This window comes from Nicotiana sylvestris, chromosome 6, assembly GCF_000393655.2.
Source record: "Nicotiana sylvestris chromosome 6, ASM39365v2, whole genome shotgun sequence".
NCBI lineage: Eukaryota > Viridiplantae > Streptophyta > Magnoliopsida > Solanales > Solanaceae > Nicotiana > Nicotiana sylvestris.
The window spans coordinates 194,084,787-194,096,735 of NC_091062.1; the positions used below are offsets into that span (position 1 = coordinate 194,084,787).

The 11,949-nt window shown below is 33.5% G+C and overlaps 1 protein-coding gene across 1 annotated transcript; it reads left to right on the forward strand.

The window, feature by feature from the left end:
* Window positions 1–2,421: 2,421 nt before the first annotated feature.
* LOC104234012 (protein NUCLEAR FUSION DEFECTIVE 4) lies at window positions 2,422–6,036 on the forward strand. The gene is made up of 2 exons (XM_009787502.2): window positions 2,422–3,687; window positions 5,420–6,036. The coding sequence occupies exons 1-2, from the start codon at window positions 2,552–2,554 to the stop codon at window positions 5,850–5,852; spliced, it is 1,569 nt and encodes a 522-aa protein (XP_009785804.1). The 5' UTR covers window positions 2,422–2,551; the 3' UTR covers window positions 5,853–6,036.
* The last annotated feature ends 5,913 nt before the right edge of the window (window positions 6,037–11,949 follow it).

Genomic DNA, 11,949 nt, shown 5'->3' on the forward strand with positions numbered 1-11,949 from the left:
CAAGCAACAACTTGCCAGGTTGTAAACGGTCTTTTAAATTCCAAAGATAGACAATTATGTCAAAAGAACATGAGATGGGTAAAGAGTGTGAAAAATGCATCAATAAATATCGAAAATTAAAAGAATATAACTATTACGAAACCAATATCATGCAACTTAAGAGTCTCACATGTTAAAGTGCTATATAAGTGTAAACAAAATTTATTTTTATATCTACTCGAACTAACTATTCTCCAAAAACAGAATTCAATAGACAATATATCAATAATCATGAGGTAGATTATATTGTTCCCATAACTCAAAACCTTTTTGAGATGAGAAAAAGGAAGAGAAGAATGCATCCATAAATATCCAAAATTAAAAGAACTATAACTATGACTATATCATACAATTGCTAAGAGTCTCACATGCCAGACCCAGATCCATAAATGTAAATAAATTTTAATTTTATCGCTACTAGAACTAAATATTATCCAGAAACAAATTAAAAGTCAATATTATGAGAATTTATTTTAACCAAAAAAGAGGGACAAAAAAAAGAATTTATGGACTTGCGTGCACACACATGTACGTATTCAAAGTAATTTCTGTTGTTTTTATTATAAAGGGTTTAATTCAATTAGAAGTGATATGCTAAGGTTGACATGGTCACAACGTATAAAGTTTTATTGCGTAGATATATATTCTGATGTAATTTCTAATTAATGGACTAAATTAAAAATGAAAGATCTATGTATAGGGTTAGGATTGATCCTAAATTAGACATGCTTGTTATATCTCATCATTATATATATGCCTTGATGAGATATAGTACCAAATGCAAGCATTTGCAGCTTGCAACTTGATCCACTAATTAATTGTAATATTGAAGCAGTGTGCAATCCAATCACACATACTACTATTGCAGTGTGCAATTCGATTCACACATAATATCATTGCAATGTGCAATCCGATTCACACATAATATTGTTACAGCGTGCAGCCCGATCCATACAACATCATCGGTAATCAATATCAGCTCATAATGTTCGTGGTGCCAAAATTCTCATCTTTTCACAATATTTGACTCTCCAACTCATATCGCTAACTATTTTTTTCCTATCGAATTTATGAATTCAGGTACAATTCTGAATTTAACGTAGTTTCTTGACAACTTGATTAATGATAGAAGCCAATATCACGCAATCTAAGAGTTTTCACATGCGAGATTGCCATATTAAAATAAGCAAAATTATTTTTATCTCTACTAGTACTAACTAATAACCAAAAACACAAGTCAATATCCCAAAGGATATAACTAAGCTAGTGAGAATTAAAGTGAATAAATGAATGTAAACTGAACAAAGTTAAAAGAGTCCAAGGCTCTTAGTTGACTTAGTTAGTTACATAACCAAACAGCAAACGTGACTGTTCCCTCTATGATGTTTACGTCTCCAACAAATTTTATACTCCGAGTATTCGGTTTGGCATTTTAAGAGTATTTCACAGCCGCAACATTTGCAAACTTTTCATACTAATAAAATATATACACGCAATTGTAATCAGCTTTAAATGCCCTTAAGTGATGGCTCCTAACTATACACATCATTTCTCTTGGTTTCTCCTGGCAACCACATTTTTAAATTATGCGTGTATTCGAATCAGCTTGCGTGTACCTCGATTATTTACTATTTTTACTAACACAAAGAGCTAGTAACAATGCCTACAGCTACTACGGTAATTTGGAAAAATCACGTAGCGTGTTTTTGTCATTTCTAAACTTTAAACCGTAATCTCTATCGTTTTCACTCACTTTAGTGACTTTTAACAAACACTTTTAGATGCCTTGTAGCCTTTGGCGGAATCAGAAATTCTAGCAAGGGATTCAAAGAAATGCAACGCATGTGATACAAGCCTACGACTTAATATAATTTTTGAGTGATCTTTTGCCATTGCACGAAAAACTTCTCTTATGTTAAGGAAATTTTACCAATTATACATGTAAAAATATATTTTTTTATTAGGATCGAAATAATTAGGTGTCACGCGGAAGTTAGTAAAGCAAACTTTGAACGATGATAAATCAAATAATAAAAGAGAAATATACCAAAAGAGCTACAAATATTTAACGTGGTTCAATCAATTGACCCACCTCCACAGATGGAGATGAGCAATCCATTATATATTCTCCTCCAAAAAAAAGAACTAGCCAAACATAGAAGAATAGTATTTTTTTCTTTCGTAAAAGGAAAAAACAATTATGGTAAAGATGCTGTCATTCCTTCAAAATTAGGAGAACCAAATAGAAAACTCAATTATGATAAATATATTGCTAGACAAAAAATAGAAGAACCAAATATATTTATCGTACAATTTTGTCAATAAAAGGGACTCAATTGCACTCCTTAAATACATGCACCTCAGCCTGCCTCCTGCCAACCACATTTCCATATAAACAACTTTTACCTTTCCTATTCAAGATATTTCCCATCTATAAAACTTCCACAAATTCTTCATTATATTATTCAAATATTCCAACATCTTTAGCTCTTTCAATATACTAAATATTTCAATGTCTCGGCAATGGCTGAGCCTAGTAGGAGCATTATGGCTACAATCCATGGCTGGAACAAACACTAATTTTCCAGCTTATTCTACTCAAATCAAGAAACTTTTATCCATATCTCAAATTCAACTCAATAACCTAGCATTTGCTTCTGATGCTGGAAAATTACTTGGTTGGTTTTCTGGAATTGCAGCTACTTATTTACCACTTTGGCTAGTTCTTTTAATTGGTTCAACACTTGGATTAATTGGCTATGGGGTGCAATATCTTTTCCTTACAAATCACATCAATTCTTTATCATATTGGCATGTTTTTTCACTCACTTTTTTAGCTGGTAACAGTATTTGTTGGATCAACACTGTTTGTTACATAGTAGCAATACAAAATTTTCCATTAGATCGTCAAGTTGCAGTTGGATTAACAACAAGTTACTTAAGTTTAAGTGCCAAGATTATTACAGATATAGTCAATGTTATTAATTTTTCATCTCCAAGTGAAAGGGCTAAGATTTATCTTCTTTTGAACTCGGTTTTACCCCTCTTTGTTTCAATTGTTACTGCACCAGTAATTCGTGAGACAAAAGTTGAAAAATCAAGAAAATTATCAGATGGTTTTCGAGTAATGTTTATTATAACATTAGCTACAGGGACTTATGCTGTGGTTACTAGTATGGAATCTGCTATGAATAAATTATTGCCAAGATTGTTAAGTTTATTTGGAATGGGGGTATTTTTGGTACTTCCAATATTGGTACCATTGACTGAAAAAATTAAAGAACATTGGCATAGACAATGTTGGATAAGAAGGGACCCAAGAATTTGTGATTTAAGTAATTTGGAGGAAGCTGAAATGAGAATATCACAAGAGGAGAATAATAATTGTGGGGTGAAAGAAGATAATGATATTGGATTTGCTGTAATGGAGGAAATTGAAGCAAAGAAAATGTTGATGAGATTGGATTTTTGGTTATATTTCTTTGTTTATTTATTTGGTGCAACACTTGGTTTGGTTTATTTAAATAATTTGGGACAAATCGCTGATACTCGTGGATATACTGGGACTTCTGCTCTGGTTTCATTATCATCTTCTTTTGGTTTCTTTGGTCGTCTTCTTCCTTCACTCTTCGACTATCTTTTCTCCAGGTGAAAATTCTCTCTCTCCATGTTCTTTTTTTTTTTTCCAAAAATTATGACGTTCGAAATTTACTGGCATAACTAATTCAGATTTAAACCACGAATTAATGTCCATTAAGCGGGAATCATTCCTTATCAGAAATTTCTTCATTTTTAAAACTAGACATCTGATTAAGAATAGAATGATCCGTTTACTATTTTGTTACACTTGTTAGTTGTTGCTTTGTCTTACGGGTTGTTTGGTATGATGCATTAGGAAAACTAATGCATGCATTAACTTTTAGTATTACCAGGGACGGAGCTAGAGCTTCGGACGCAGGTTCGGCCGAATCTAGTAGCTTTGGTCCAAACTCTATATTTGCTTTTAAAAATTCAATGAATATGTATAAATTATTAATTTAGAACTCAGTAACTTAGAAGGAATAAAGTCCCGAACCTATTAGTTTCAAATCCTAGCTCCGTCTCTCGGTATTATTAATCCCTTGTTTGGTACACTTTTTCAACCTATGTATATAGATACCTATGGAAGTATTAGTTATACAACATATTTAGTATTATCCTATGTATAATTAATACATAGCAAACCATGACAGTAGTAATACCAAAACTAGTAATGCATATATTAGCATGATTAAAGACAAAATTGTCATTAAAGTCCCTTAAAACTAAAGAATATGGAGGGCATTTTTGTAAACAATTTTTTTTTTTTAAAAAAAACTATGCAATACATTTTAATTTCAAACTGTAGATAAAAAATGTTCTGCATAATTAATGCTTGCATTATTAATACACCTAACTCAACATGAGCCCTTAGTGTTTTTAATGCAAAATTGTGATAGAAAGAATGTAGTTGGTAAAATTTAAGGCGCCGCTTATTATGGTGGAATACATGCAATATATTTATTTGTGCGTTAATGTAGGAAGCCCAAGGATAATCATCACCATTCATTCTCTTCTAATTTTAGACCAAGTATTTCTTCATGCATTAAACACTAAAAATACAGCAAGAGTGTTAACAAGTCTAGTAAGCTAAATAGGTACGTACGTCGTGTTCTTATATTAAACACTAAATCTTTATAAGGAATTGTCTGGTTTTAAGCAACACAAATGTCAAATCAAATAGAATTTGACTCAAGATTTTTATTTGGATATATATATTCACAAATCACAATGATAAATGTGTTACTTTATGTAAATCCTTAGATGGTTAAATTTTACTATATATGTCTGGGACATGATTCGTTCAAATTTGTGTTACTAACTACAAGAACTCTCTCTTTCTCTCTCTATATGTGTGTCGTAATTAGCTCTGTCTAACCAATTCATTCATATATATACTAGTCCCAATCTCTAGAGTTTAATTAAATTATTATATGCACGGTTAGTGTAAATAATTGTTATACTTTTGTATGACCAATTCATTTATATGTCAGCTTGATATGAGTTATGTGTTTTTGTCGTTTAACATAATATGATAGTGTACGAGTACGTCTTTCCTTTATAACTGATCCGTGCGTAGAACATAAAATCTTTAGAAAATAATTAATAATGCAATATGTGTGATCATCGTGGACGATGAAGGCTAACCCTATAAATTTGTTGTTTATTTGAGGAGTGTAACCAATTCACCTTTATATTATTTCTAAACAGCTTACTTATAGTTATCTTTTAGGTGATTTAATAATGTAAAATTCACATTGCCCATGTATAAAAAATTAACTCGTTCCATTATTTATTTCAGGAGTAAATATGCAATTTCAAGACCAGCGACTATAGCAGTGACACTAGCACCAATGACAGGAGCTTTCTTTTTGCTTCTCAATAATAGTCACATTGCTCTCTATATGAGCACCGCTATAATTGGAATTTGTACTGGAGCCATTACTTCTATTTCTGTTGCACAAACCACTGAGCTATTTGGTACCAAGAATTTTGGTGTCAACCATAATATTATTGTGGCAAATATTCCAATAGGTTCCTTTTTATTTGGGGACTTAGCAGCTATGCTCTACAGAAGACAAGGAAATTCAAGTGATGGAATTTGCTTAGGCATGAAATGTTTTCAGACAACATTTGTTATCTGGGGTTGTCTTTGTTTCCTAGGAACTTGTTTAGCTTTCATTCTTCATCTAAGAACTCAAAAATTCTATAACCATTTACGTGGAAGAAATTAGTATTATTAACTATAGTAATATAGAGATAATAACATTAGCGATTATTATAAGACAGCAGTACAAACTGATAATTTATGTAATTATTTTTTTAAGTATGTTTTTGTTACTTTGTTTAGTTGTCTGTAACATCCATGTACCTACTAAAAATTCGAATATAAGGTTAAAAAAATGATTTTGTTAAGGACATATTCGGTATTTTGGCGAATGAATTGTAGTGATGATTCTCATTCTGATTATTGGCGGACACATATTTAATTTACGGAAAGGTATCATCTTGACACCAGTTTGAAAATAATTTTGTTTATATATATGTAATATAAATAATGTTTTTTAAAGAGGGTAATAATATGTATATGTACGTGTGTGTATATATATATATATATTAAGCCAACACTACTTAAAAATGATACAAGAAATGAAGCCTTAAAACTAACACAATTCTAGATCCAAATATAATTACGAGCTAAATTGTAACAATATACGCGCTGATATTGCTTGTACAAAATTCTGTATACATCACTTATTCTAATTAATTTGGCTACGTAACATAGGGAAGAGAATCTCTAGTGAAAGATTTATCGATATATGATGAGCAACAATAATACAAAAAATGTCAATTAATTTCTCCTTTTACTCCCTAAGACACGAGGCATATATATATATAATCTAAAGTAGTGATCTCAGTTTTGGTGTATTAGAATCTGAAGTAGATATGAACCTTAAATAAATTGTCCCTATTCAGTGCCAACTGCATTTTTCATGAAAGCAGCTTAGGGACCCAATCTTACAAGTTATAATAATAACATATTAAATTTCACTCTCCATCTTCGGAAATAATGAAGGGTACGTGGGAGGCTAATCATGTTTTTACGTATCATCAATAAATGACCAGTACTATAGAGAAGAAAATTAGAGGAGGATTATCCCTTTTGCATTTAGGGCATACAAGTGGATAGATGTGGTCCAATTAATAGGTGTTTGGATGCTATTTGAGTTGCAAATTGATCAACCACATAATCTTTCGGACCGACCACAAGGATCTATTGTACGCAACTGTTGACTTGACCAGTTTTGATTTTGATGATTGACAAAGGAACACATGCATGAACCAGATCCATACACGTGAACACAGACAAAAGCAGAATTCGAGCACAAGGCATGCACGTGAAGGAGATAAGCTTAAGTGGTTATATCTGATATCTTCTAAACGAAAAGGTTGCATAAGTGATAAAGAGAATGACTCCTTACTCGAGAGAACTCCATCCTAGATAAGGGAGGAGTTAGAAGTTGAAGATAACTAGAACTCTTCCACCAAGGAAGAGTATAGCATTGTAACTCAAGTTATTTCCTATTCTATTAACTCTATATATTTCAGAATGTTCTCATTTTACAGGTATGCACAAACGCCGAAGTTAAACATGAGTTGAGAGCAAAATAGCAAGGCATTTTGCAAGCAATTCGTATGTGATTCAAGTGTGCAAACCTGATGCTACATGAACCAGATAGAAGAACCAGTTCCAAGTGTCTGTCTTTTATTTTAGTTTCATTGTAGTAGGGATTTCAAATTGTACCTTTCAGCTTTATCTAGAAGCAATTGTACTAGGTACTCTGAGTATTATATTCAAGTTAGAGTTAACTTGAAGTTGTCGTAACAGTTGGAGACTGGTTGCCATAAAAGGATTGGAGGTAATCCTTAGGTTTACAAAGAGTTTTGTAAATGTTGTTCTGACTTAGTGATTTAGTGAAGTGTTGGGGAAAATCCTGCTAAATAGTAGGTCGTGATTTTTCATCTTTTGAGTCGGGTGTTTTTCACGTAAAAATATGTGTGTTCTTTACTTTCCACATTTACTATTTCCGCAAGAGTAGTATAAGGAACACATAGAAGAACCAGGTCCTTCTATAATTTGTGCATGCGAAAACTTGGACATCACACATATCATCCTCCCTCTTGTGTGGAATTGAAGTATAAAATATTAATTGGTATCAAAATAGGTTATCCTTGAATAGGCTAACAACTTAGGAAAAGATCAAGATGAGTGTACAACCTGAAAACTTGGAAGGGCAATCCACTGCTAGGCCACCACTCTTTAATTGCCAGTACTACTCTTGGTGGAAGATAGGATGAGAGATCACATTATAGAAGATGACTATAAGCTATGGGATTGCCACATATGGTCTACTGGCTACCTTGAAGAAAAATATTGAAGGAGTAGATATGCCAAAGACAAGAGCGGACTGCACTGCTGAGGACTTGAAGAAGTGGGAGAAGAATGCTACCAAGATGAGTACAGCAGAATCCAAAGGTGTACCACTGCTAAGCAAATTTGGGACACACTACAAGTGGCTCACGAAGGAACACCACATGCGAAGAGATCCAGAGGAACTCTACTGTATTCTCACTATGAGAACTTTGCAATGAAAGAAGGAGAAACCATTCAAGAAATGTACACAAGGTTCACTATACTGACAAATGAGCTAAAATCTCTTCGAAGGATTATTCCTGAAGAAGATAGAGTTGAGAAGATATTGAATGGCGTTTTCCATATCACTTGGGATAGCAAAATCACTGCTATCTAGGAATCAAAGAATATTTCCACTCACCCACTAGATGAATTAATTGAAAATCTAACTGCTTATGAACTTAAGATACAAACCATGAAGATGGATGTACCTAAGAAGTAAAGGAGCTTGGCACTCAGAATCACTGAAGGTTCTGATCTAGAAAATGATGAAATGTCCATGATCACCTGGGACTTCAAGAAGTACCTGTCACGACCCAAACCGATGGGCCACGACGGGTGCCTGAGTCATACCTATCAAACACCCCTAAACATGCGTCTAAGAAATGAACCTGAATAACATCTGCTGCATTACAAAATTAACATACATGAAGGAAACCTGTCATCAAGGCATATGTACGTATACATGCAGAATACAGTGGGCGAGCCGGAAAGGCTGATATAGACAACCATACATCCAAAACGGAAAGTCGACAAGGCCACACACAACCCAACTAGACATACTATTTACAGACTTCTAATAGAAACATAACTGTACAAAGACAGGACTGAGCCACGTCATACATACATACATACATATATATATATATATACATACATACATATACATACATACATATATATATATATATATATATATATATATATATATATATATATATATACAAATGTATCGTACCAAAATCAAAGCAGCTCCAGATCAAGTGGAGCACGCCAACTCTCGCTAATCAGGGATCCTAAGAAGAGGGACCGTCAGCTTGCCTACTTGCACCTGCGGGCATGGAATGCAGGCCCCGTGAAATAGGGCATCAGCACAAAAAATGTACTAAGTATGTAAGGCATGAAAATAAGTACGTAAAAGACATAGATGAAACATGGAATACAGAAATACCTTTAAATCTGAATAACTCTGTAACTTTTGAAACATTTATAATATCATGCATATGTGTATAAATGTCGTGTCATGCATAGGTATGGGTGTACAAAATATCACCAAGTCACTGAGGGCATCCCATCATATCGTCTCGGCCACTATGGGAAACATCATCAATATATACCAGCTGATTAGATGGTGGTGCGTATATAACGCCATAACCTCTTCTCATATCTCATATACATACATATATACACGTATATAATGCTGTTTGAATCATATTTCAGCCACTGTGGGCAACATCATTATCATATACCAGTTGATCAGGCGGTGGTGCGTATATAACATCGTAACCTTTTTCCATATCCCACATACATATATTTACATATATACGCGTATATAACACCATCTGGTCATGGATCAATGCACATGTATAAATGAGTGAAATGCATGAAAAATACATAATAATCTCGATATTCCTTTGGGATAAACTTTTCCAACTACGTATTATATTGAGACCCATGAACAGAAGATAATAATAATTCTCATGGGGAATCAAGAATATAGACACCCCTACTATTTCTATGAATAGAGTAATTTATAGAAACTGTATATTTATTTGTTTCTTCAGTACAATTTGGACCATGCCAAAAGAAAGAAGGGAGGGACTTAACATACCTGGAGTAGGAACAACTCCGTATAATTATCCCGTTGAAAACCTTCGTGGATTGAACTTAGAACCCAAAAATCAAATTTAAGCTTCTGCGCTTTTGAACTTGAGGAACGAAATTAGAAAATTCTTTTTGGCTAAGTAGTTGAATTTGTTTGGACGAAAATGTTCTGCTTCAATGTTCTTGGTTTCAAAACCAAGAATAGAATTGTTGGCTAAGAGTTTTGAACGGCAATGATTCCGTTTCCATGTTTTTGGTTTCAAACCAAAGAAATGATTTTGAAGCTTAAATTGTCTAATTTGGATAAGACTTTACAAGTCTTACCAAGACTTCAATTTAAGTCTTGATTTAAATTATTCCTATGCAGCCACCTAGAATAATGACTACTTAGTCATTGTCTAGGTTTTGTGGCTTCTTGCCACGTGGGGAGGGGAGGTAATTTATTAATTTTTTTGTCCGCTTATTAGTTTACTAGGTAATGTTCTGTTACCCGGTAATTAATTAATTACCCGCATAATTTAAAAATTATTACAAAATTACATAAAATTTTATTTATTTTTAAAATACTTCATATATACTTTATATATTATACTACCAAGGTCATATGGTACCTTGCATGGTATTAGTTCATAATTATCGGGTATTATCGCTCGACCTGTATTTTATTCCAAATTGACCACTTTCAACGAAACTCGTTTTCTTTATTCCGTGTACCCCTTTATCCTTCATAACACTTATTTATCGCTTGTTATAAATAGCGTAAGTACGTTAACGTCAAGATGATCTCATACCCGAGTCTACGTCGGTTAACTAAAAACGAAATTTTAACGTACGAAAATGTGAGATGTAACAGTACCCGAGGAGAGGAAAGAGTTCTTCAAGAAGTGGAAGCTATAGAAAGTCTAAAGCTCTTGAGAAGCAAACCAATGATGGCTGCTACAAGTGTGGAAATACTGATCATCACATCAAGAATTGTCCTTTGTGGGAAATTGAATGGAAGAAGGAAATAACTAAACAAAGGAATAGGAAAAAGGAACAGGTTCAACCAGAGAAAGCAACAGAAAAAGATCAACTAAGGCTATGGTCGTTGCATGGAGAGAAAGCTCAGATGAAAGCTTAGATGATGATGAACAAGCACTTATGACCATTGAAGAATCTGATGAAGAAACTGAGGTAAGTATAATTCATCTCAAAGACAAGATTAAATTGTTGTCTAAAGAAAGTTTATGTGAGATTCTATTAGAACTAATTGATGAATCCAAGGATAACGAAAAGGAATAGTTGTCTAAAGAATATGTGATTTTGAAGGCTAAGTGCAAAAACCTGGAACTTAGGGTTAGTGAAATTGTAAGTGAAAATACTGTGTTGAAGAACCAGGTTCATGCACGTGACACAACTGTCCTAGAGCTTAGATTTGAAAATCTAAAACTGAAATTAGGAACATGTAAAAAGATAGCTGATTACACAGTACCCACTTTAGAATAAAATGCAGGATAAATGAAAGATGGGTTGTACAAAAGGGATGAGCAGGTAAGAATGCTAAAGGAGGATCTCAACAAGGTCAAGCATGAGCTACACAAAACTTGTAAATGGAACAGGTCCTTTAATGCACTTTTATGGCTACAAGAACACCATAGTAGCAACAGAAGAGGACTTGACTTTAGGAACCCGACACCTAAGTGGGATCCCAAAAGCAAGTACCTCACACTTTATGAGAACAAGATTTGCACACACTGTGCTAAAACGGGTCACTATAAAAGTGAATGCACTGCAAAAGAAAAGTCAAGTCAAAAGAATAAAATATTTGTTCAAGGGAAGAATAGGCTACCAAGTTGCGATAAAAAGAATTTGATTCATCCTTTTGCCTATAGAAAAGGGACCCAAACTAGTTTGGGTTCCTAAGACTAACCCCTGATTTCATTTTGCAGGTCCAAGTGAAAAGGAGTAGCCAAATATGGTACATGGATAGTGGATGCTCAAAGCATATGACAGAAAGCAAGAATCAGTTGCTTTCACTAGTGGACCTTAAAGGA

What these genes read in the sequence shown, in the direction of transcription:
- LOC104234012 (XM_009787502.2), top strand. Translation starts at nt 2,552, where the DNA reads ATGTCTCGGCAATGGCTGAGCCTAGTAGGAGCATTATGGCTACAATCC. An exon ending in TTCGACTATCTTTTCTCCAG is followed by an intron (nt 3,688 to 5,419) that starts GTGAAAATTCTC and finishes TATTTATTTCAG; the next exon opens with GAGTAAATATGCAATTTCAA.